This window comes from Pituophis catenifer, unplaced genomic scaffold (assembly GCF_029215685.1).
Source record: "Pituophis catenifer annectens isolate HBS135680 unplaced genomic scaffold, rPitCat1.0.hap2 SCAF_15, whole genome shotgun sequence".
Lineage (NCBI taxonomy): Eukaryota > Metazoa > Chordata > Lepidosauria > Squamata > Colubridae > Pituophis > Pituophis catenifer.
In genome coordinates this window covers 2,102,346-2,128,613 of record NW_027256895.1, presented here as the reverse complement: position 1 = coordinate 2,128,613, position 26,268 = coordinate 2,102,346, and the positions used below count along the sequence as shown (strand labels likewise).

At 47.7% G+C, this 26,268-nt stretch overlaps 1 protein-coding gene across 1 annotated transcript in view; it reads right to left on the bottom strand.

Moving 5' to 3' along the window:
• The window catches only part of EFNB3 (ephrin B3), a 65,250-nt gene that overhangs the window by 14,924 nt on the left and 24,058 nt on the right, over positions 1 to 26,268 (bottom strand). The window contains exon 2 of the mRNA XM_070954316.1: positions 1,389 to 1,681. Coding sequence (XP_070810417.1) covers positions 1,389 to 1,681 — 293 coding nt within the window. The remainder of the gene's footprint in view (positions 1 to 1,388; positions 1,682 to 26,268) is intronic.

Here is a 26,268-nt window from a genome sequence, read left to right as displayed (position 1 = left end):
CATTTGGGCTCGAGTGTGCCAGGATGCATCTATTTCTATGTGCCACTGCAAATGTGCAAAATTGGGTGCCTACCGCAAAGCAGGGGAGCATTTTTAAAGGCAGATGTGTGTTTGGGCTCGAGCGGGCCAGGGGTGTGCATGGTTCGTGTGCCTGTTTGGGTATCGGTGTAAAACGGCAAACGGCAAGGCGGAGGGAGCTTTTGAAAAACGCAGGGCAGGCGCCCGCCCTTGTCTTCGAGTGTGTGTGTGTGTGTTTGTGTATGTGTGTGTGCGAGCGAGTGAGCGCACCTGTGCAATTGTGCAAACTGGGCCGGGTTCCCACAAGGCAGCGGCGGTGGCACCCGCGCCAAAGTCGCCGGCTCGTGCCGAGGTTTGCGGGGAGACGGTTGCCATGGCGATGGCTGAAGGGCCACCCCAGGCAGCCAGAGATGATGTGACAGGGAGGCTGGGCGAGTGGGGGGGGGGAGGAGGGAGAGGAGGAAGGGGGGGGGGACACAAAAGGCCGGCACCCACCCCTCCCTCCCTTTTGGAAAAGACCCCCACCCACCCCCCAAAACAAAATCCCCCCAGCAACCTTGCAAGGGATGGCCAGATGTGGAAGCACAGCTGGATGCAGAGCAGGGGGGGGAATCTGGCTTCTCCATCTTTGCCCCCCCCTCGTCCTCCCAGCTTTCCCAATGTGCTGGAGAAGCCACAGCAGGCTGGCTGGGGACTCTGGGATATATAGTCCGCGCCCATGGGGAAGGAAGGGGCTCGGGCAACACATGGGCTGATTCCCCCCCTCTGGTCATCCCTCCTCTAAAAGTGACATTTTCCCCCTCCTCCGATAGAGGCGGTCCTCGACTTACGACCAACAACCGAGCCCAACATTTCCATCGCTAAGCGAGACGGTCATTCCGTGAGGTTTTGCCCCATTTTACGACCTCGCTGGCCGCACCTATTAAGCAAACCGCCGCAGTTGTTCACTTAGCAACCCGGTTGTTAAGCGAATCACTGGCTTCCCAATTGACTTTGCGTGTCGGGAAGGTCGCAAAAGGGGATCGCGTGACCTCCGGGGCGCTGCCAACCGTCATAACTACGAGTCAGTTGCTGAGCGTCCAAATTTTGATCACCTGACCCCGGGACGCTGCGACCGTCATAACTACGAATCAGTCTGAATTTTGATCACCTGACCCCGGGACGCTGCGACCGTCATAACTACGAGTCAGTTACCGAGCGTCTGAATTTTGACCCTGGTGAACACAGAGACGTTGCGACGGTCGTTAAGTGTGAAAAACGACAAAGCCGCTTTTTTTTTCCAGCGCGGTTAGAAGTGTGAACCGTCACTAAACGGACGGTTGTAAGCCGAGTACGGCCTGTAAAGAAATGCACCCCAAAAGCAGGCTTACTGATAATGTAATAGTCCTGGTTGGACTTGAACTCGTGACCCCAGAGGTTGGGACTGTATTCCTGGAACTTGATGGTGAAGCGCATGTCGTGTTCGGGCCGGTCGCAAGTGAGCAACAGGTTGGGGGTCCGCAGAATCTCGCAGCGCTCCGCCTGCTCGGTCTGGACCAGGTACAATTTATAGTATTCGTAGTCCTCGGTGGAGAATGGGCCCAGGGGTACGGAGCGGGGGCAGATAAGGTCCAAGCGGTCCCCGATCTGGGGGTACAAGACGTAGCCCCCCTCATTCTGGAACCTGCGGGGAGAGGAGAAGCAGCACATCAGCCCGACAACAGATAATAACAGGTTAACAGAGTTGGAAGGGATCTTGGAGGTCATCTAGTCCAACCCCCTACAGGAGACTTTATCCCATTCCAGACAATTGGTTGTCCAGTCTCTTCTTGAAAAACTCCAGCGTTGGAGCATCTGCAACTTCTGGAGGGAAGCCACAAACACTGTTTCTACACAGTTGGAAGGGCCCTTGGAGGTCATCTAGCCTAACCCCACCCCCTCCAAAGCAGGAGACCCTCCCCCATTTCTGACAGATGGCAGTCCAGTCACTTCTGGAAAGCTTCCAGGGATGAAGCTTCCACGCAACATAGAGAAATCATCATTTTGCGGGGTAACTGAATGGAGCTGAGTGTATTACTGGCCGGATGCCTTTCCTGTCGCCAGAGCGGAGTTTTATTCAGCAGATATATTCCCACTCTGCCTAGAGAGAGAAATATCTGACTCTACCTAGGATCGAACTCAACAGGAGAGAAACCTAGGTGCTAAATTCCACTTGGAAGCGACAGAGAGTCCTTGACCTAAAACAGTTCATTTAGTGACTGTTTGAAGTTACAACGGCGCTGAAAAAAAGGGACTTATGACCGTTTTTCACACTTACGACTCTTGCAGCGTCGCCGCAGTCACACAATCAGAATTCAGACGCTTGGCAATTGACTCATATTTCTGACGGTGACGGTGTCCCGGGGTCCCGTAACGTCAAAGGGGGAAGCCGGATTCACTTAATGACAGTTTGACTCACTGAACAACCGCAGCGATTCGCTTAACAACTTTTGGCAAGAAAAGTCGTAAAATGAGGCAAAACTCCCTTGACCAATGTCTCACTTAGCAACATAAATTTGGGGCTCAATTGTGGCCCTCGATTTACAATCAAAATTTGTGTGTGTCCGGATCCGATTTCTCCAAGATTTTTTTTACCTTGGCCGTTAACTGAATCACATGGTCATTAAGTGAATCACATGGTCATTAAGTGAATCATATGGACGTTAAGTGAACCACATGATTATTAAGTGAATCACATGGACGTTAAGTGAATCACATGGTCATTAAGTGAATCACATGGACGTTAAGTCAGTCGCACAGTCGCTAAGTGAATCTGGCTTCCCCGATTCTCTCTGCTGGTCGGAATCCAGCTGGGAAGGTCACAAAACACAACCCCGTGTGTGTGAAATGCTACAACCGTTGCGAATGCCAGCCCGTCGCCAAGCCCCTGAATTGCGATCACCTGACTACGGAGGTTGTGCGACGGTCGTAACTTCGAGGACAGGTCGGAAGCCCCTTTTCCCCAAAAGCGTCATAACTCTGAAGTGTTGTTAAGCGAACAGTCGTAAATCAAGGACTCCCCATAAATGGGACATTTGAACTGTGTCGGCTTCCCGATAGCCGTGAAGATTTCCCGTGGGAAAAAAAAATGGGATTTTTTTCTCCCCCCCTGTTTTCAGTGACATCTTTCTGTTTATTTAAAGCCCCTTCTGTTTTCCCAAAATCCCACTTCAAAAAATAAGGAAAACGGGAGGAAAACACACGGGATTGTTTGGGAAAACTCTAGGGAGCCCTTTGTCCGCTTCCCTGCAAGGGATCAAGATTGGATTCAGAGCAGATTCTGTTTGGAGCTCTCGGATCCTGGCTGTTTTCTTGCAGACGTTTTACGACCCAGCTAGAGAACGTCATCAATGCTGGAAAGGAGGAGGGGGGTGTTATGAGGAGGAGGAGAAAGAAGGAGAAGGAGAAGAAGAAGAAGAAGAAGAAGAAGAAGAAGAAGAAGAAGAAGAAGAAGAAGAAGAGAAGAAGAAGAAGAAGAAGAAGAAGAAGAAGAAGAAGAAGAAGAAGGAGAAGAAATACTGTGGGAGCTCAGTAGTAGTACTGAGGAGGAGAAAAGAAGAGGAGGAGGAGGAAAGGAGGAGGAGGAGGAGGAGGAGGAAGAAGAAGAAGAAGAAGAAGAAGAAGAAGAAGAAGAAGAAGAAGAAGAAGAAGAAGAAGAAGAAGAAGAAGAAGAAGAAGAAGTAGTAGTAGTACTGTGGGAGCTCAGTAGTAGTACTGAGGAGGAGAAAAGAAGAGGAGGAGGAGGAGGAGGAGGATGAAGAAGAAGAAGGAGAAGGAGAAGGAGAAGGAGAAGGAGAAGGAGAAGGAGAAGGAGAAGGAGAAGGAGAAGGAGAAGAACGAGAAGAAGAAGAAGAAGAAAAGGACTGTGGGATTATCCTTGGTGCTCTCTGAGCTCGGCGGTTTTCCAGCAGACATTTCATTACCAAACTAGGTAACATCATCAGTACGAGAAGGGAGTGGGGTTTTGCTGTGTTTACATATGAAACATTTGCAAGAAAACCACCAAGCTCAGCGAGCACCAAGGACCCCACAGTTCTTTCCACCTCCTCCTCCTCCTCCTCCTCCTCCTCCTCCTCTTCGCAAACCCCACTCCCTTCTAGAACTGATGACGTTCCCTAGTTGGGTCATGAGACGTCTTTATGCAAACAATCAAGTTCAGAGAGCACCAAGAACTCTATAGTCTTCCTCTTCCTCCTCCTCCTCCTTCTTCCTTCCTTCCTTCCTTCCTTCCTTCCTTCCTTCCTTCCTTCCTTCCTTCCTTCCTTCCTTCCTCCTCCTCTCCACAAACCCCACTCCCTTCTAGGACTGATGACATTCCCTAGTTCGGTCATGAGACGTCTGCACGAAAAAGCCCCCAAACTCAAAAAGGACCCCCTCAATTCAATCCTGCACTACAAATATTCTCTTCCCTCAGATTTTTATTTTGCTTTTCAGCCAAAGGTGGGCAAATCGCCCTCTTTAAAAACCACAACTTAGGAGAAGAAGTCGCTTCTCCACGGAGCTACTACGTGGCTGAGCAGCCCTTAGATTCTTCTCCCTGCCTCCCTTCCAAAGGCGTGGCAGGTGTTCCCATGGAAAACCTTGTTATACCTGTTCAGCTCCATCAGGTGGGGGAGGTGGGCGGGCGTGGCGTTGCGGCGTGGTGATGGGGTGGGCATGGGGGTGAGAAACTAACGAAGCCTCCCACCACCAAACCCTGCCAACCTTTTAAAGCCATTTCCCAACTCTTCCCACCGGACGTTTATCCGTCTCCGCTTTGGGCCGATCTAACATCAGGGCTTTTTAAAAAAAAAAAAAAAAATCCCGCGTCGGTTGCATCATTTGATGAATCCGCGGAAATGAAATCCGCGAAATAGAAAATCGTTTGCGAAATTGCAAATTCCATTGCAGGCCTGGAGCAGATCTTCAGCCTTGTATGTTTTTTTAAAAAAAAAAATATTAAAATATATATATATTTTATTTTTTACAAACTATTCTAAAAATACGAGTTCCAGGTATATTAGTAAAAAAAAAGAAGCAGACATACTGCGAACTCCGGAACTTAAAATTTAAAAGAATTAAAATTTTATTTTACTAAGCTTTCGTCAGCCATCTGCTGATATCGTCAGAGTATTAAACTACCATTACAGAGATCTCTGCCTTTATATGCCATTAATCAATATTTTATTTTATATATATAAAATATATTAAAAAAACAAATTGAACCGACGGATTTATTCGGATCAAAGATTTGCAAACGTCAAGGAAGTTTCGGAGCGGTTCTTTCTTTCTTTCTTTCTTTCTTTCTTTCTTTCTTTCTTTCTTTCTTTCTTTCTTTCTTTCTCTTTCCTTCCTTCCTTCCTGTCTTTCTTTCTTTCCTTCTTTCCTTCCTTCCTTCCTTCCTGTCTTTCTTTCTTTCCTTCCTTCCTTCCTTCCTTCCTTCCTTCTTTTTCTTTCCTTCCTTCCTGTCTTTCTTTCCTTCTTTCCTTCCTTCCTTCCTTCCTGTCTTTCTTTCTTTCTTTCTTTCTTTCTTTCTTTCTTTTCTTTCTTTCTCTTCTTTCTTTCTTTCCTTCCTTCCTTCCTTCCTTCCTTCCTTCCTTCCTGTCTTTCTTTCTTTCTTTCTTTCTTTCTTTCTTTCTTTTCTTTCTTTCTTCTTTCTTTCTTTCTTTTCTTTCTTTCTTTCTTTCTTTCTTTCTTTCTTTCCAGGTTCAAAGTACCCAAAAGAGGATTTTTCCAAGACTGGAAAACCCGACTCCTTGTTAACAGACAAAAATCTAAAAATTGTTGAGCGTTGCAAGGAAAACTTGGAGTGCGTTTCCTCTCCGGGGCGTGTAATTCTTTGCATCTGCCTTTAATTTTAGCTTCTTTGGTTACTTGGCTCGCTCTCGCAGCACGCAGCAGCCGGCTCTTCCCTCTGCCACCCCGCTTTCCCCCCCGCCGCCCCCCTCCGCCGCCCCCTTTCCTTGCAAACCCAAAGCATTCCAACCTGTTGACCTTTGACCCCCCAGAGCCGCCTGGGACAGCCCCTGGGACAGATCAGCTGCCAAATGAGATAATAGCGTGGGGAAGAAAGGGAGGATAAGTGGGGTGGGACAGGCTGGAGGAAAAAAGGGGAGCGGAGCGGAGTTTTCCCCTTTCCTGTGGGATGAAAAAGAGACCGCCGGCCTACCTAGCAGGGTTGTCGGGAGGATGGAAGTGGACAAAGAAGTGATTTGTGGTTGGGGCAGGGGGTTGGACTAGATGACCTCCGAGGTCCCTTCCAGCCCTAGGATTTTATGACTTTTTCCGAGAGCAACTAAGCCTCCTGGCATCCAGAATTTGCATACAGGTTAGTCCTCTACTTATGACCACCTTTAATAAATACAGGTACTCCTTGACTTATGACCACATTTAACGAACGCAGGTAGTCCTCAACTTATGACCACATTTAATGAACGCAGGTATTCCTCGACATTTAATAAATACAGGTCATCCTCAACTTATGACCACATTTAATAAACACAGGTCATCCTCAACTTATGACCACATTTAATAAACACAGGTCATCCTCGACTTACGACCACGTTTAATAAATACGGGTAGTCCTCAATTTACGACCACAATTGAGCCTAACATTTCCGGCGCTCAGCGAGACAGCTGTTAAGGGAGCTTTGTCCCATTTTACGACCTATTTTGCCACAGGTGTTGAGTGACTCACTGCAGTGACATGGCAACCGTCATAAATATGAACCAACTGCCAAGCGTCTGAATTTTGTGCGCGTGGAGATGCTGCAACGGTCATTAAGTGTGAAAAACGGTCATTGGTCTGGGTTTTCAGTGGCGTTGTACCTTTGAATGGTCACTCAATGAACTGTCGTAAGTCGAGGACTTACACTTGTAATTCCCCCCCCTCCCCCTACTTAGACCCCAGGTTGTTCTTTCAAAAGCGAGCTCATCCATTTGGGGGATGAAAGTTGATTGAATTAGGAAGTCGATTAAACAATCCTATAGATTTAAAAATAAATTCCCTTTTTGATTCATTTGCTCAGGAAGGAAATCCCATCCAGAAAGAACCAATTTTCAGAAGAGATCGGACAACCACACGTCTGAAAAAAACATAGGGTTTCCTGCCTGCAAAGGGGGTTGGACTAGAAGACCTCCGGGGTCCCCTTCCGAATCTTCGCTTATTCCAACCTGACCCTTTTTTTTTTTTTTTTTGCAAGCTGGAGATTTTCCGGCGAGTCGGATGCCAACACAATCACACTCGCCCGGCAGTGAAGCCTGCTGGGGCTTATGGGCCCAGAACCTCCCCTTCCCCTCCCTGAAACTTCACCCCCTCCCACCCACCCACCCCAAAAAAAACCCAGAGCTGTGAAAACAAGGACCTTTGACCCCTCCTCAAAAATGCTCAGCTCCCTCGCATTCTCTCTTGCAGAGAAGAAACACAAACTTAAGAAAACAGCTGAGGCAGCAATCTCGCATGGTTGGCTGCGACCTCCCACCCACCCACCCACTCCCCCCCTCCGCCCCCTCGAATGCGTGTGGACCCTGCCCAGATCTTAGCTTGCACAATGGAGGATGGGGGCTTGTGGGGGCGAGACAGGAAACTCGGTTGAGGGGTTTTTCCCCCCCACCCAAACAGCTGCTGTTGAGCAATGTTGCTCTGGATTTCCATCCGGTTAAGGATGATGGGGTGATCGACCCCCTATCATTGGAGACACCCCCCCCCCCCCGTGGCTGGAGGAGACGCAAACCCGTCTCTTGGGTTGAGAAGAGAAGAGAAGCCACGGGGGTGTCTAGACGGATGGGAAAAGGAATCAAGGAGAGGGACGTTCTAGAAATAAGGAGGAATTTCTGGACGCTGAGGACAATTGATCCGCGGAACTGCCTGCCACCAGACGTTGTGGGTGCTCCATTCACTGGAGGTTTTTGAGAAGAGACCGGATTTGTCTGGAATGGGATAGGATAGGGTCGCCTGCTTGAGCAGGGGGTCGGACTAGAAGACCTCTTGAAGTCCCTTCAAATTCTGTTTGAAGTCCACCTATCCTACAGTTTCTGGCTGGATAGGGGAATTCTGGGAGTTGAAATCTACTTCTCTCACAGTTTCTGGCTGTCTGGGGGATTTGGGGAGCTGAATTCCCCTTCTCTCACAGTTGCTGACTAGTGGGGGATTCTGGGAGTTGAAGTCCATCTATCCTACAGTTTCTGGCTGGATAGGGGATTCTGGGAGTTGAAGTCCACCTATCCTACAGTTTCTGGCTGGATAGGGGGATTCTGGGAGTTGAAATCTACTTCTCTCACAGTTTCTGGCTGTCTGGGGGATTTGGGGAGCTGAATTCCCCTTCTCTCACAGTTGCTGACTAGTGGGGGATTCTGGGAGTTGAAGTCCACCTATCCTACAGTTTCTGGCTGGATAGGGGATTCTGGGAGTTGAAGTCCACCTATCCTACAGTTTCTGGCTGGATAGGGGAATTCTGGGAGTTGAAATCTACTTCTCTCACAGTTTCTGGCTGTCTGGGGGATTTGGGGAGCTGAATTCCCCTTCTCTCACAGTTGCTGACTAGTGGGGGATTCTGGGAGTTGAAGTCCACCTATCCTACAGTTGCTGGCTGGATAGGGGATTCTGGGAGTTGAAGTCCACCTATCCTACAGTTTCTGGCTGGATAGGGGAATTCTGGGAGTTGAAATCTACTTCTCTCACAGTTTCTGGCTGTCTGGGGGATTTGGGGAGCTGAATTCCCCTTCTCTCACAGTTGCTGACTAGTGGGGGATTCTGGGAGTTGAAGTCCACCTATCCTACAGTTGCTGGCTGGATAGGGGATTCTGGGAGTTGAAGTCCACCTATCCTACAGTTTCTGGCTGGATAGGGGATTCTGGGAGTTGAAGTCCACCTATCCTACAGTTTCTGGCTGGATAGGGGAATTCTGGGAGTTGAAATCTACTTCTCTCACAGTTTCTGGCTGTCTGGGGGATTTGGGGAGCTGAATTCCCCTTCTCTCACAGTTGCTGACTAGTGGGGGATTCTGGGAGTTGAAGTCCACCTCCCTTAAAGCTGGTGAGATTGAGAAGCCCCGATCTAGCCTGTTAGTTGGAACCAAGACCACAAAGAAAAGCGGCCAAATGGTCCCAGAAGACAAATTTAGATTCTTGGATCTCTTTCTTGGAAACCTTCCCGGTCCTTCCGGCCAAGACAACTGGACGAACGGAGCCAAACCATCTCAAAAAAAAAACAACAAAAGTCATTTTAAGATAACAGTGGCATGAGAACAAAAAATCACACCGTGAGGCATCGACAAGGCAACCTAAATTTGTCGTCGGGTCAAACCGACAACAGAAGGTCTCTGCAAGCGTTTCCCCGAGAAGATTCCAGAAGGGAATCTTGAGGGAAGCAGGCCGGGTGGAAACACTTCTGAGGGGACAATCTGAATTTTGGAAACTCCTACGGCCAGCCAAGACACCCACGAGGTCATAAGGGGGAAAGAACATGCCGTAATAAATCTCCAGGCGGGACGGGGAAGAGGTGTTGACGTGTGAGAGTTGAGGGCCTTCATATCTCAAAGGGGTTGCTGGAATGCTTGAGGTCAGAAGAAAAATATCTACGGCAACGTTTCTCAAGTTCCACAAGTTAAAAATGGGCGGACATCGATTTGTCCACCCATCTTCAACTACTTAAGGTTGAGTCCTACTGATCTACATGCTTCTGAAAGGACAACGGAGAATGAATTGAAGGTTGAAGGAAAAATGGAATCCCACCAAGGAGAACTCATGAACGTAGCAATGCTGGCTGGGGAATTCTGGGAGTTGAAGTCCACCAACTTCTTGAGGCCAAGCCCTACAGATCTACATGCTCCTGAAAGGACAACGGAGAATGCACTGAAGGTTGGAGGAAATAATGGAAACCCACCAAGGAGAACTCGTGAATGGAACAAGATCTTCTGCTCAACCGCTGTGGGCCGAGTGACAACTAGGGACAATGATGGATCCAGACCTAGAAGGTCGAGATGTCCCACAGAGAAGAATGAGATTGGAGAAGGATCTGAAGATGGAGCATTGCGTTCAACGACGGTTAATGAGAAGGTTGGGGACAACCATTAACCTTCTCTCAACTTCTCTTGACTTATAACCATTCGTTCTCAAGAAAGCCCACTTCCTTTTCAGAAAATCTTCGACTTACGACCACAATTCCTTTTCAAGGAAGTCTTCTTCCTTTGCAGCGAGTCCTCAGCTTATGACCACGTCTTATTTTCTAGGAAGCTCCTCCTTTACAGCGAGTCCTCGATTTATGACCACAATTTATTTTCAAGTATTCCTTTTCAGATAATCCTCAATTTACGACCACATCTTATTTTCTAGGAAGCCCTCCTCCTTTACATCGAGTCCTCAACTTACGATCGTAATTCCATTTCAAAGAAGCCGTTACATTGAGTCCTCGACTTATGACCACAATTTATTTTCAAGGAAGTCTTCTTTTACAGCGAGTCCTTGACTTACGACGACAATTGAGACCTCCATTTCCATTGCTAGGCAAGGCAATTGTTAAGCCTAGTCCTCGACTTACAACCCCTTGCTTAGTGACCGTTCCAAGTTACAACAGCCAGCACTGAAAAGAGCGAGTTACAACCGGTCCTCGCACTTATGACTACAGCAGCCATCCCCACATGCACAGGATCAAAATTCAGGCACTTGGCAACTGACTCCTATTTACGATGGTTTCAATGTCCCAGAGATACGTGAACCCTATTTGCAACCTTCTGACGAGCAAAGTCAATGAGAGAAGCCAGTTTCACGTAACAACCGCAGATTCATTTATCAAACATGGCAAAAAAAAAGGTCATAAGATCAGGTGTGATTCACTTAACAACTGCCTTCCCTTCCATGGGCAATTCTAGCCTCAATTGCGGTCATAAATTGAGGACTAGATGTAAAGGCAGAGCGCTTCCTTGAAAATAAATCCAGAAAAAAATCCAGAAGTTGATCCAGATTAGAAGAACAAAAAAAGGAGACAAACTATGGGAAAAGATTTACAGGCAGTCCTCGACTTACAACCGCTCGTTTAGTGTCCGTTCAAAGTTGTAACGTCGCTGACCAAAGTGACTTGTGACCGTTTTTTTCCCCCACACTTACAACCATCGCAGCATCTCCCCGGGGTCACGTGATCAAACATTCAGACACCTAACAACTGTCTCATATTTATGACCGTCGCAGCGTCCCCGGGCTCAGGCGATCCTCTTTTGTGACCGTCTGACCATGGGGGAAAAAACCCAAATTCACTTAACAACGGTGTTGCTAACTTAACAACGGCAGGGATTCCCTTAACAACTGCGGCCAGAAAAGTGGGGCAAAAACTTCACTTGACAACTGTCTCGCTTAGCGACGGAGATTTGGGGGCTCAATTGTGGTCGTAAGCCAAGGACTGCCTGCACCAGCAATGGCTAAAACGGCAAAAGAAAAGACAACAATTAAAATGAGTTGGCCGAAGGACATCAAGGAAAAATTATTTTAATATACGGGTAGTCCTCATAGAATCATAGGAGGATAAGAGTTGGAAGGCACTTGGAGGTCATCTAGTCCAGCCCCACTCCCCCGCTCCAGCAGGAGACTCTTACAGAATCGTAGAAGACTTACAACCGTTCGTGACCGTTTAAAGCTAAAACAGCACTTTAAAAAATGGCTTATGACTGATTTTCACACTTAGTGGCAGAATCCCCAAGGTCCTGTGATCAAAATTTGGCTGCTTTACGACGGTCATAATATCCCGGGGAGGGGTGTCACATGATCTAACGAACAAAGTCCATGGGAGGGACAGGGGACCCCAGATTCACTTAACAAGTGTGTGGGTAATTTAATAACTGCGTCTAGAAAGTTCGAAACTTCCCTGAACAACCGTCTCGCTTAATGACATAAATTTTGGGCTCCCACGCGGTCGTAACTCGAAGACTTCCTGGATTTGGAAGAGAGACAGCCGAGGGTGCCAAAAGAGCAGAGGAAAACAGCAGAGAAAACCGAACAAATATTTTTCTTCTGGCTTTGGTGCTGAAAAAACAGAAGAGATTTCCTGCGCTGGCATCTTCGATAGAACCGACGCATTAAAAGAAAAAAAAAATATATGGATGGATCAAAAAATAAATAAAGCTGAGATCCAGGAAGTTCTTTAAAAGATACTAAAACCCCAAAATGTGCAGATTCCTTTTAAACTTGGAATCAATCGGATTTCACCGAGTGGGAAATTATATATAAAAGGCAAACCGTATGTCTACTTGTACACCGATAAACACACTGAAAATTTAATTCTTGGATTTTCAAAACCCCTTTTTCTAACATCCACGAGTCGATTGCAACTGATTATTTATTTTATTTTTATTTATTTTATTAAATTTCTATACCGCCCTTCTCCCGAAGGACTCAGGGCGGTGAACAGCCACAAGATAAAACACATAAATCCAAAAATTTAAAATAAATTAAAAACGAATTAAATAATTTGGCTGAATTTAAAATACCCCATAATTTAAAACAAATTAAAATTTATATTTAAAAAGGGGAGAAGATTTAGGCCAGGCCAGCTTGATGAAATAAAAAAAGTCTTAAGCAGAGACTTAAGAAGACGAAGAAGACGAAGAAGACGAAGAAGACGAAGACGAAGAAGAAGAAGAAGAAGAAGAAGAAGAAGAAGAAGAAGAAGAAGAAGAAGAAGAAGAAGAAGAAGAAGAAGAAGAAGAAGAAGAAGAAGAAGAAGAAGAGAAATGGAGGGCTCTCAAACTGATGGGCCAAGTGATGGAGATTTTTAGCTTGAAAATAAATGATCCGAGGTTATGGCTGAAGAGAAAGCGGGAAATGTTTGCTGAGAATATTAAATGGTTCCAGGCTCTAAAATCGAAAAAAAAAACGATTGCCAAGGGCTGCTAAGAGACAAATGGAGTTCTGAGGGCCAGGGGTGTAAAATTAAATTAAAATTGAATTGAATTAAAATAATACAATTGAATTAAAATAAAAGAAAGAAAGGAAAATAAAATAAAATAATACAGTTAAATATAATATAAAATATATATTTAAATAAATATATTTTATTTTATAAAATAAAATATAAAATAATAAATGAAGCAAAATAATCAAATAAAAGAAATGAAATAAGAAATAAAATAAAACACGAGACCAACGGAAAGGAAAGGAAATCAAAATAATTTTTTTAAAAAAAGAAATCAAAACAAGATGGAATACTCCTTCGGGAGTAGGGCGGTATAGAAATCTAATAAAATGAATGAAAAAATGAAATGAAAATGAAATAAATCCAGTCAATTAAAAAAAAAAAAAAAGGAAAAAGGAAATAAAATGAAAATTCAAAAATGTCCCTGATGCCCAGGGATATAAAATATAAAAAAATCAGAATAAAATAAATGGAATAAAATAAAAAAGAAAATAATGACATCAGGAATGAAATAAAAAATGAGATGAAATTAAATGAAAAATCAAATCAAATACGAAATCCGATCTGATCCAACAATACAGTAAGAAACCAAATCAATTCAAATCCAAATAACGAAATAAAATCCAAGAAATAAAACAAAATTAAAAAAAGAAGAATGGTTTTTTTTAAAAAAAATGAAGTAGAATAAAATAAAATAAAAAAATAAAACTAAACAAGGAATGAAAGGAGATATTTTAAAAAATGAAATGAAATAAATTTATTCCCCATCCCGATGGAAGAATTTGAGCCGGCAAAAGAGAAGCTGAGGTAACGGCAAAATATGAGATAAAAATTTGCCTCGCCAATATCTGGCGTAGAAAAAAACAAATCTGGAATTCTTTTATGGAAGGAATTGAAATTTGTGATGTATTGTGTGATCAGGGAAAAACGTTAATTCATATTTTAAAACTGTTTCTCAGGTTCCGCCACTTTAAGACAGGCGGACTTCAACTCCCAGAATTCTCCAGCCAGCTTTGCTTTGCTGACTAGGGAATTCTGGGAGTTGAAGTCCACCTGTCTTTAAAGTTGAAAAACTGTATATAGTCCTCGACTTATAACCACAATCAAGGCCAAAATTTCTGTTGCTAAGCAAAGACATTGGTTATGTGAGTTTTGCCCCGTTTTGCCACTTTTTTTGCCGCCGTTGTTAAGTGAATCGCTTGCAGTTGTGAAGTTAGTTACAGGGTTGTTAAGCGAATCGGGCTCCCCCGTGGACTTCAAAAAATCGTGACATACTACCAGACGAACGAACTCCAGGCTCCATTAGAGGGTCATAAGTGGAGGACTTGACTTATGACCCCAATTGAGTCTGCAGTGTCCGTTGCAACGCTGGGCCGTTGTTAAGTAGGTCTGGCCCCGTTTTACGACTTTTCTTCCCACCGTTGTTAAGAGAATCATTGCGAATCGTTCTTTCGTTAGGCGAATCTGGCTTCCCGACTGCTCGTCGGAAGGTCACAAAAGAGGATCAGGTGACCCCGGGAGGGGGGCGGGGCGCTGCGAACCATCGTAAATACGAGTCAGTGGCCAAGCGTCTGAATTTTGACCATGCGACGGTGACAGTCGTAAGTGTGAAAACTGATCCTAAGTCACTTTTTTCGGAACCGGTGTAACTTCGAAGGGTCACTAAATGAACCATCGTAAATTGAGGACAAGCTGTATTGACCCCTAGGATTCAGGCTCCCCCCTCCCCAAAAGCCCCTTCTGTGCCTCTCCCTGCCACTCACATGTATGCAACACGCTAAGGAGCCCCCCTCCCCGAAAGCCCCCTGCCCCCAGGCCAGCCCTCCAGTTGCCGGAGTAACTAATGATGGAGCGGTTGCTAATTGATGGAGGGGCCCAGAGGGAGGTCTGGCTTGGTTGGGGAGGGGGCTAGAGTACCCAAGCTGTGCCCTCTCCCTCCCCTCCCCTCCCTACCGGCCCCCTTCCCCTGCCCCACTCCTGCAAAAGGGTCAGGGGCTCTGCTGGAATTAGAGGAGGGGGAAAGAGGAGATGAAATGGAAAGTGACAGCTCAGGAAAAGAGCTAACGAGCACCGGGGAGAGGTGGGAGGGGGCGCGTGGGGGACCCTCCCCGGCCCAAGCGGGACCCCCAGAGTGGGGGGTCAAATTCCAGCCTCGGGAACCGTCCCATACACCCCCCCCGGCACCTGACCGCTGGACCTCCTGCCCTCCAGATGCTTTGGCGTTCGACTCCTCACATGTACCCCTCCGGACAGGGATGGTGGGAGGGAGGAAGGGAGGGAGGGGTCCCCGAGTCCCATTCATGCAAAGAGCCCCCAGCCCCAAGGTCAGAGGGGTGGGGGGCTTGTTCGGCCCAGATGGAAAGGCCCCGCAAATAAGCGTCCCCCGGCTGGCTCTGTTCTCCAACCGGGGCCCTTCGAAGGGCTGGGGGGCCCCAAGGCGGTTGGGGGAAGGGGTCCCCTTTGCCATTGCACATTCTCCCCCTCTCTTCCTTCCTTCCTTTCTTTTCTTTCTTTCCCTTTCCTTTCTTCTCTTTCTTTTCCTTTCTTCTTTCTTTCTTTCACCCTTCTTCACATGCCCCTCCCTCCCTCCCTCCCTCCTTTCTTTTCTTTCTCTTTCTTTCATTTTTTCTTCCTTCCTGTCTCTCTCTATCCCTTCCTTCCTTCCCTTTCTTCTCTCTTCCTTCCCTCCTCCTTTCTCTCTCTTCTTTCTCTCTTCTCTCTTTCTTTCTCCCCCACCTGTCACATGCTCCCCCTCCCTCCCTCCCTTCTTTCTTTCTTTTTCTTTCTTCCCTTTCTCCCTCCATCCCTTTCTCTTTTTTCCTTCCTAACTTCTTTCCTCCTTTCTTTCTTTCCTTTCCTTCCTTTTCTTTCCTTTCTTTCTTTTCCTTTCATCTTTCTCTTTCTTTCTTTCACCCTTCTTCACATCCTCCACCCTCCCTCCTTTCTTTCTTTTTTCTTTCTTTCTCTTTCTTTCTTTCTCTTTCTTTCCATTTTTCTTCCTTCCTTTCTCTCTCTCTCCCTTCCCCCTCCCTCCCTTCTTTTTTTCTCTTTCTTCCCTTTCTCCCTCCCTCCTTCTTTCTCTTCTTTCTCTTCTTTCTCTTCTTTCTTTCTTTCTTTCTTTCTTTCTTTCTTTCTTTCTTTCTTTCTCTTTCCTTCCTTCTTTCTTTCTTTCTTTCTTTCTTTCTTTCTTTCTTTCTTTCTTTCTTTCTTTCTTTCTTTCTTTCTTTCTTTCTTTCTTTCTCCCCCACCCCTTCTCGCATGCTCCCCCCTGCCTTCCAAGGCCAAGCAGGAATTTAATCTCTTTTCTGGTTAAATATTAGAGAGAGCCCACCCTTCTCCCCCTGCCCCCTCGCTCCTCCCCCCCCCCGCGTGACCCTCCAGCTTGCTCTGTCCTGTTCCAGCTCGCTGGACTGAAACGCTCTCTAATTCCCATTTGTTTGGGGGGGTACGGTCGGGGGGGCGAGATAAGACTGGGGCCATCCAGGTCGCTTCACCAGCTTCCCCTTAACGAAATAATTAATTCCCCCTGACCACCCCCTGCCCAAAAGCCAAGGGAAGCCTTTGGAATATGGGGCCCCCTTGTTCCACAGCAAACCGGGGCCCCTGGGACCCCCAAAATACACACACAGGGTAACGAAATACCCCCAACTCCCCACGGGACTTCCTTCCTTCCCACGGCCGCATTGCCAACCCATCCGTTGGGAATCCCTTAACCCACCATTGCTTTGGATGGGTGGGTGGGGGGTCAAACCGGAGGCCCTCTGTGCATGCTCAGAGACCCCCGAGCCTGCCTCCGTTTCCAGAGCTGGGAAGGAATATTTGGAATGAAGCCAGGAGAACCAGTGGCCGGGTGGCATTTTATGATACGCCTATTACTTCGTTAGATTCTACTACAGGCCGTCCTCGAACTTACAACCATTCATTTAGTGACCATTCAAACTTACATCGGCCCTAAAAAAAAGTGACTTAGGACCGTTTTTCACCCTTATCGACCGTGGCACCCTCCCCCCCAGGGACCCCTGATCAAAATTCGAACCATTGGCAACTGACTCTTAGTTATGACGGTCTCGTGATCCCTTTTTGCAAACTACCGACCGGCAGTTTGAAGAAGGAAGGAAGGAAGGAAGGAAGGAAGGAAGGAAGGAAGGAAGGAAGGAAGGAAGCAAAGGAAGCAAAGGAAGGAAGCAAGGATGCAAAGGAAGGAAGGAAGGATGCAAAGGAAGCAAAGGAAGGAAGGAAGGAAGGATGTGAAGAAAGGAAGGATGTGAAGGAAGGAAGGAAGGAAGGGAAGGAAAGAAGGAAGGAAGGATGCAAAGGAAGGAAGGAAGCAAAGGAAGGAAGCGAGGATGCAAAGGAAGGAAGGAAGGATGCAAAGGAAGCAAAGGAAGGAAGGAAGGATGCAAAGGAAGCAAAGGAAGGAAGGATGCAAAGAAAGGAAGGATGCGAAGGAAGGAAGGATGCAAAGGAAGGAAGGAAGGATGTGAAGGAAGGAAGGAAGGATGCAAAGGAAGGAAGCAAAGGAAGCAAAGGAAGGAAGGAAGGATGCAAAGGAAGGAAGGAAGGATGTGAAGGAAGGAAGGAAGGAAGGAAGGATGCAAAGGAAGGAAAGAAGGAAGGAAGGAAGGATGCAAAGGAAGGAAGGGTGCAAAGAAAGGAAGGAAGGAAGGAAGGATGCGAAGAAAGGAAGGAAGGATGCGAAGGAAGGAAGGAAGGAAGGAAGGATGCAAAGAAAGGAAGGAAGGAGAAAAATAGATAAGAGGAAGGGAAGGTGAAGAAAAATAGAAGGGAGAAGAAAGAAGGAAGGAAAGAAGGCAGGCAGGAAGGAAACCTATCATCCCCACCCCTGAAGGTCCTGAGGTCTAGAAGGCGATGCCGAGTGTGAGACACACTTCCTCAGCCTACCCTACCTCGCAGGGCTGTTGGGAAGAACATAATGGATAGAGAGCACCCACATGATCCCTTCCAGAGCAGCCCCTTTGGGGTGAACAGGTGTTCCCAGTCCCAGCCTGTGTCTGTGGGGTGGGGGAATCTCTCTGTCCCCCCACCCCACCCCCCACCTCGTAAGCCTGCCCCACACTCCCAGCCCAGCCGAAGGGGAAGGCTGCCATCTTGTTCCTTTGCACAATTTTTTTTTTTTTTTTGCAATTCCCTGCTTCGCTCCGACCCACACCTGTGTGTCAAATCCCCAGGGATTTTTTTTTTTCCGAGCCTCGACTTGCCTCCACTCCTTCTCCCCCCGGAGGCAAGATTCCCAGCATCACTGCTGTTCCCTGGCGCACCGTGCCAGGCTGCCTCGGTTTCCCAGATGGAAAAGGCCGACGGGCACGCATGCAGCCAGGGCTCGGCGGCTCGCGAGAGGACGACGTCGGCCATTCTCAGGGCCGCCGACCCCCACCTTGCAAACTCTCCAGCCCCCCCAAAAAAAACTCATCCTGGCCAGATTAGCGAGGACTTTTCCTGGGGTCGGGAGAGACAAGACCCACACCCTGCCCGCTGGAAGGAGCAGGAGAGGCCTGGATGCAGGCCAACACCTCTGCCTCTGCTCCATCTCTGTCTTCTGCTTCCAGATTTAATCTGATTTTTCTCCCCCCCCCCGACTTTCCAAAACTGCCTCTGGAAAGGAGGAATTCTTTTCCCAGCCCTATTTGACGTGGGTTGGCATTTTGGGGGTGCTCATTAAAAGGAGCCACGAGTCCCAACTTTGGAGGGAGAGATGAGAAAGTCGAGACGATGCCAAGGAAGGAAAAAAATAAAATCCTGATTTTTTTTTCTTTCTTTTTGAGCACCGTCTAAAAAGGGGGAGGCAGTTCTGCTCTGCCAACCTTCAGGCCCCCCAAAATTGGTGGGTTAGGGGGGCGACTTTGGAGACCCCCCCCGAAATGCCCACCAGTAGAACTAGCACGGGGCAGGCGGAAGTTCCCCAGGAAGAGCTCCGCTCAGCGTGTGGGGCGAAGTTTGTTCCTTCTTCCGCCTCGGGGCAGTAACTGCCAGGCGAAGGCGGCTTGGGTGGGGTGCCAGGCCCAACCCGAGGATGCCTCCCTGACTTTCAGGGTGGTTTTAAGCCTTTAAGAGGCTCTGATGATGATGATGGTGATGATGATGAAGGGTTTGGAGGGAGCCAAGCCGGGGGTGGAGAAGGAAGCTTGTCTGGTCTTGAGAGCAGGATTAGTTCCTAGGGGTGTGGATGGTCCAGGCAAAACTTGGGAGCAGCGCGTCTCAATTTGGGGCATTTTAAGATGGGTGGACTTCAACTCCCAGAATCCCCCAGCCAGGGTAGGTGGACTAACTCCCAGAATTCCTTAGCTAGCATGGATTGCATTTCAGCTACTACAAATCTCCAGAGTGCATTTATATACTTCAAACTCCCAGAATTCCCCAGCCAGCTTGCATGGACTTCAAGTCCCAGAATTCCCAAGCTAACATTAGTGGACTTCAACTCCCAGAATTCCCCAGTGAACACCAGTGGATTTCAATTCCCAGAATTCCAAGCTAGCATGGATTGCATCTCAGCTATTATAATTCCCCAGACTGCATTTATATACTTCGACTCCCAGAATTCCCCAGCCAGCATGCATGAACTTCAAATCCCAGAATTCCCTGGCAAACATTGATGGATTTCAATTCCCAGAATTCCTAGCGAGCATGGATTGCATCTCAGCTATTATAATTCCCCAGACTGCATTTATATACTTCAAGTCCCAGAATTTCCCTAGCTAATATTAGTGGACTTCAACTCCCAGAATCCTCCAACTAACACCGGTGGACTTCAACTCCCAGAATTCCCCAGCCAGCACATGTAACCCGACTTCCAGAATTCCCCAGCCAGCACAAATAGACTTCAACTCCCAGAATTCCCTAGCCAGCATGTTGACGACGGGCCTTCCCAAGTGGGGGAATTCTGGGAGTTGAAGTCCCCCCCCCCCCCCACCGTCTTAAAAGTTGAGAAACAGAAAACCGAAGATTTTGCCGGAGAATTTTTTTCCACTTGGCAAATCCGAAACGCCGACCGACCCCTATGCCCTCGTCTCCAAAATGGCTGCCTCCTCAAACCCAGGGCCACACCTGAAGATGTGCCAGATGTTACATTCCTCTGCCAAGGGGGAGGGTGGGGGGGGGAAGGAACCTTGAGCCAACCTGATTTGGTTCGTCCCCGGCTGGCGTGGCACCGTCTGGCATCAAGTCAAGAGGGCGGGGAGTGGGGGGGGGAAATTCTCTTTTAATTCTTGAGCGTCAGCTTCGGTTCTGCATACATTTGCATGTCTGAAAGGTCTCCGAAATTGCAAGATCCTGGTTTTTCACTCTGGGCTCTTAAAACCTTGTAAAAGCAGGCTGTGCATATTCCTGCCACGTTTTTATGGCAGACGGTCACGAAACGGAGACACAGGGAAGCCCCGTTCCGGATTCGGGCCCTGGTTAGCGTACCTCACCCGCCTCCACCTCAAAAATACAAAATAAAACGAGTTAATGAGTTTAGCTCTAGGCATTTTCCAGGTGCCTTAGCTAAGGTGTGGCCGTGCCAGAAAATTAACCGGCTTTCGAGAGAGAGAGAGAGAGAATTCTCCAGGGTCATCCGGCATTATTGCAAAATCTGGGCTTTATTGCACCAGGAAATAAAATAAAATAAAATAAAAACCTTGGAAAAGTCTGCACCGGGCACCCCGGGATTCAATTTAACGACGGATTTACGTTTCCCCTGGCATTTAAAAAGCATCTTCCCAATGACTTTGTAATTTGATTCGGGGAATTTAATTTCTCGGGCGCTTTTTCGGCCTCTGGAACGAGAGAGTCACGATAGCCGAACTCCTCCTCGTCCGAATTTGCGAATTCAGGTACAGTCCTCGAACTGACGGCCACAACGGAGCCCAAAATGTCTGTTGCTAAAAGCTGCGGACGCTGCGACGGCCGTAAGTGTGAAAAAACGGTCGTAAGTCGCTTTTTTCATTGCCGTCGTAACTTCGAACGGTCACTAAACAAACAGTCATAATTCGAGGACGATCTGTAGTCCAGCTTAGAATTTCCAGCCACGAATTCAACGGCTCAGCTTTACGTGCCCTAATACAGGTACTCCTCGACTTACAACAGTTCGCTTAGTGACCGTTCGGAGTTACGATGACACTTCCAAAAGTGACTTACGTCCGTTTTTCACACTTACAACCGTTGCAGCATCCCCGTGGCTCACATTTATGACGGTTGCGGTGTCCCAGGGTTATGCCGCGATCCCTTTTTTTTGTGACCTTACGACAACTGGGTTCACTAACTTAACGATTGCGGCGCTTCGTTTAACGACGGTGGTAAGCAAGTTCGTAAAACGGGGCAAAATTCACTTCCCAGCTGTCTCGCTTAGCAAACAGGGCCTGGAGACGGAGGATATCACAACTCTCCAAATGTCACAACTGCAACTCCATGGGAAAATGCACACAACCAGGGAATACGCCGCCTACCTCTCTTGCCAAATTTCTGGACAGAGAAACACCCCAAGTGTTTCAACACAATTTTCGGGAATTACACATTATAAATTTGCCAACGCTCCCCTTAAACCTCGGCTGGCTTCTCTTAAGCTTCTCCATTTTATTGTTATTTATTGTTAGGACGTTGGCTGGCAGGAACAGCCAACAGCCCAAAAGATAGGCTCAAGATCCCGCCTGCTTGGACGGAGGGGGTGGACTAGATGACCTACAGGGTCCCTTCCGTTAATCTATAATCAGACTTGAACAGCCCCTCTCTAACGAAATGACATTCAATGGTGAGAAAAGGAAAGTTCTACATTTAGGCAAGAAAAAAAACAGAAGTATATATACAAATTAAGTGAAACGTAGCTCAATCGTAGTAACGGCGAGACGGATCTTGGAGTCCTAGTAGACGATCACTTAAGTGTGAGTTGGGAGTGTGCGGCGGCAGCCAAAAAAGCCAATGTGGTAACAGAGGGATAGAATCAAGCTCATGTGAAGTGTTAATATCGCTTTAGTAAGACCCCAGAATTCCCCAGTCAGTCATGCCTGTTTTTTTTTTCTCCTATCCCCTAGAGGGGAGAGATCGCAGAGGAAAGGATTAGAAGAGAGTAAGCGAACCACAATGGGGATACAGATCATATGAAGTGTTAATACTCTTTTATAATACCTTGGTAAGGCCACACTTGGAATACTGCATCCAGTTTTGGCCGCCACGATATAAAAAAAGACGTTGAGACTCTGGAAAGAGTGCAGAGAAGAGCAACGATGATGATCAGGGGGCTGGAGGCTTAAACATATGAAGAACGGTTGCAGGAATTGGGTCGGTCTAGTTTAATGAAAAGAAGGACCGGGGGAGACATGATAGCAGAGTTCCAATATCTGAGGGGCTGCCCCAAAAAAGAGGGAGTCAGGCTATTCTCCAAAGCACCTGAGGGCAGGACAAGAAGCAACGGTGGGCCCGATAGGCCCATTTTTCACCCTCCCCAGGCTCCAGAGGCTTTCCTGGAGCCTGGGGAAGTTGAAAACGGCCTTCCGCAACCTCCCCCTCAGAGGCCCTCCTGAGGCCGGAAACGGCCCATTTCCCAACTTCCGGTGGGACTGGGAGGTCTATTTTTCACCCTCCCCAGGCTCCAGAGGCTTTCTAGGAGCCTGGGGAGGGTGAAAACAGCCTTCCCCGTCCTCCCTGCAGGCCATTCGGAGACTGGAAACAGCCCGTTTCCCAACTTCCAGTGAGCCTGAAAGGGCCGAAAATCAGCTGGCAGGCGCGCACATGCGTGCTGGAGCTGAGCTAGGGCACTCGTGTGCCACATAGATATGGCTCCACATGCCACCTGTGGCACGCGTGCTATAGGTTCGCCATCATGGGTATAGGATCGTCTGCTTGAAACGGGGTTGGACTAGAAGACTTCCAAGGCAGTAGTGGGTTGCTATCCGGGGCGAACCAGTAGCGGCGACGGGAGGCTACGCCACCCGCCTGGATGTCTCTGGGCATGCACGCGCCTGCAAGCAAACCAGTAGCGACCGAAATTGAAACCCACAACTGCTCCAACGCCCCTTCCAATTCTGTTTATTCTGTTATTCTATTAATTAATCAGTGGAACAACCTGCCTCCAGAAGTCGTGGGTGCTCCATTACGGGACGATTTTAAGAATAGGCTGGACAACCGTTTGCCTGAAATGGGAGCGAGCAGGGGGTTCGACTAGAAGACCTCCGAGGTCCCTTCCAACTCTTGTTATTCTATTTTGTTTATTTTATTTAGTTTGTCAAACATGTACGAGATAACAGGCAGAAGTATAAACATGGACATGAGCACGTGAAACGAGTACAAATAAACGGGTACGATAGGCACGCTGGTGCGCTTATGCACGCCCTCTTACAGACCTCTTAGGAATGGTGTGAGGTTCACGGTAGTCAGTTTAAGGTTGAAGTTGTGGGGGTTTGAGGAAGTAACAACCGAGTCGGGTAGTACATTCTAGGCATTGACCACTCTGTGGCTGAAGTCGTATTTTCTGCAATCGAGTTTGGAGCGGTTTACCTCGAGTTTGTATGTATTGTTTGCCCATGTAGTATTGCTGTTGAAGCTGAAGTATGTCGTTGACAGGTAGGACGTTATAGCAGACAATTTTGTGTACTACGCTTAGGTCAGACTGTAGGCGGCGTAGTCGTACTCTTCTCGTAAAATACCTCTGGACCCGCTCAATTGTATTAATGTCCGATATATACAGTGTAGATTCCAGGCAGATGAGCTGTATTCAAGAATTGGTCTGGCAAAGGTTTTGTATGCCCTAGTTAGCAGTACAGTGTTACCGGAGAAAAAGCTTCGCAAAATTAGGTTAATGACTCTTAATGCCTTTTTAGCAATGCTGTTACAGTGAGCTCCGGGGTTTATTCTATTCCTCAATCTGGTGTCCTTTAATCACACCCAGAGATAATTTCCTTCTTCCTGTGGCTTATGGGCCTCGGAAGAAAATGCCAACGGAAGTAATGCAGACACGTCACTCGACCACGTCCGCTCTGATGCACCCCATTATTATGTTAAATAGGAAATACCCAGGACGGTTTCTGGGATGGCGAGACGTTTCGGATTCATGGAAGGCTTTGGGAACATCAACGCACCCAAATGTAGGGCCCGGCTAGGGGTCAGAAAGCTGAGCTGGACTCTGCTCACCCACTGAGCTAACAAGCAACCCAGCTCTTACTCTTCGGTGGAAGCAGTTTGCGCTGAGATTATGCGCTTCTGTGGAGACTTTACGAGAACGTATTACTCTCGGGATTCCCGAACGCTTTGGCGACCCCGAAGGGACGTTTCTCACCGTAGACACACAAACGCACACACAAAAAATCAATCTTCAACCAGATCTGGATTAACTTCACAGCTGTTTACCCAGGATTTACTCAACAGCCAGAGAGCCTGTGGGTGAGCAAACGCACACCTGCTGAGTTAACACAAACAAGGCCCAAAAACCAACATATATCCCATGTGTTACAGAGATATTTTTTGGAAGGGTGTGTCGAAGAAGGCAGCACCTACACAGGACTTTAAAGAATTTGCAGGTTATCTGGCTGACTAATTCCACCCCCTCTTATTTTATTTTTTAAGATCAGACTTAGAATATTGCATCCAATTTTTTTGGGGGGGTCACCACTTTATAATTAAAAAGGTTGAGATTTTGGGAAAAGTGCAGAGAAGAGCAATGAAGATGATTAGGGGACTGGAGGCGAAAACATACGAAGAACGGTTGTAGGATTTGGGTTTGGCCAATCTAGAGAAAAGAAGGATTAGGGGGGACATAAGAACAGTCTTCCAGTATTTGAGGGGCTGCCCCAAAGAAGAGGGAGTCAAGCTATTCTCCAAAGCCCCTGAAGGCAGGACAAGAAGCAACGGATGGAAATTAATATTTTTGCGACCTTCCGACGAGCAAATCAATAGGGAACCCTGATTTACTTAACAACTGGGTTACTCACTTAACAAATTAAGAGATTCACTTAACAAACATGGCAAGAAAAGTCATAAAATGGGGCAAAACTCACTGAAGTAACAAACATTCTGGGCTCAATTGTGGTCGTAAATTGAGGATTGCCTGTATTTACGACGGTTACCCCATCCTAGGGTAACCTGACTGTCATTTTGCAACCTTCTGAGCTAACTTCCAACAAATGGGAGAAGCCAGATTCGTTTAAGGACCACGTGATTTGGCGCTCCAAGACGGAAAGCTTTAAAAGCCGAATACAAGCGTTCGTTGCTCTTAAATTCAGAAGGACGACTAGTTGTGGTTTAATCTGAGGTTGGCCAGGAGGAAAACCAGTTGATGAAAAGAGGGCCTTTTTCTCGTCCAAAGCCTGAACTCCCAACGCCTAGTTTTTTTTAAAAAAAATAATATCGTTTTTTTGCAAGCGCATTCCGCTAACCCAGCAGTGTCAAACGGGCTGGATCTGACTCGCGATGTGGTCGGATGGGGCCCGCGAGGCTGCCCTGGTCTACCCAATGCGAAGAGGAGTGGCGTCAAGCAGGCCACGCCCTCTCAGTCGGCCACACCCACCCAGTCAGCCACGCCCACCTCCGCTTCACCCCCCCCCCACAAAGTCAACCACAGCCCTGATGCGGCCCTCAATGAAATTGCATTTGACAGCTTGCGCTAACCTGTGGCTGAAGCTCGCCCCAACCTCGCAGAAGCGTTTTAGTGACGTCGGGGTCGGTGGGCGGAGCCTCCCGCCGGTTTTATAACCGGTTCTATAGAACCGGTGCGAACCGGGGGCAGCCCACTACTAATGCGTACGGCTTAAAAAAACGCAGCTAAATAGGACGACATAGTGACTACCGGTTTGCTCGAATCGGTCTGATCCGGCTGAATCCCACTCTGCACCTGACTCTGTGTCTCTGGGCACTTTCCCGCACGGCATCCGAGAAACGGGAGGGGGGGCGAGGCTCTTGAAATCTGGCGGAGGCCAGAATGCAGAATAAGAGCCGGGGGTTTCAGAAAACCGAGCGAGGGGGGGGACTGGAGGGGGTTTAAGGATCTCTCTCTTTCCCCCCCCCTCCCCACTTTATCTTTCCACACAATAGATTATGATTGACCACTTGGGACAGAATGGAGTGGTAATTGGACCAGGGGAAGAGAACCCTGGCAAGCCAATTTGCCCGGTAAAGCCACAAACCGGCCGGGTGGCTGATTGCCGGCGAGGTAAAGAAATCGTGCAATTTATCTGAATGCGCGCGGGAAGGGGGGGGAAGAAAAGAATGCACAATTTCCCACTTTCCCCAGTTTGCTCGTTCGCCTGCCCGAAACGATTCCTCTCTTCGTCCAGGGTATGCATCTTCCCCCACACCCTCGAAAACACGACAAGTTTTGAAGGCCCTCGGCCCTCCTGAATTCTGCGGGAGAGAAGTCCAAGCCGAAAGGA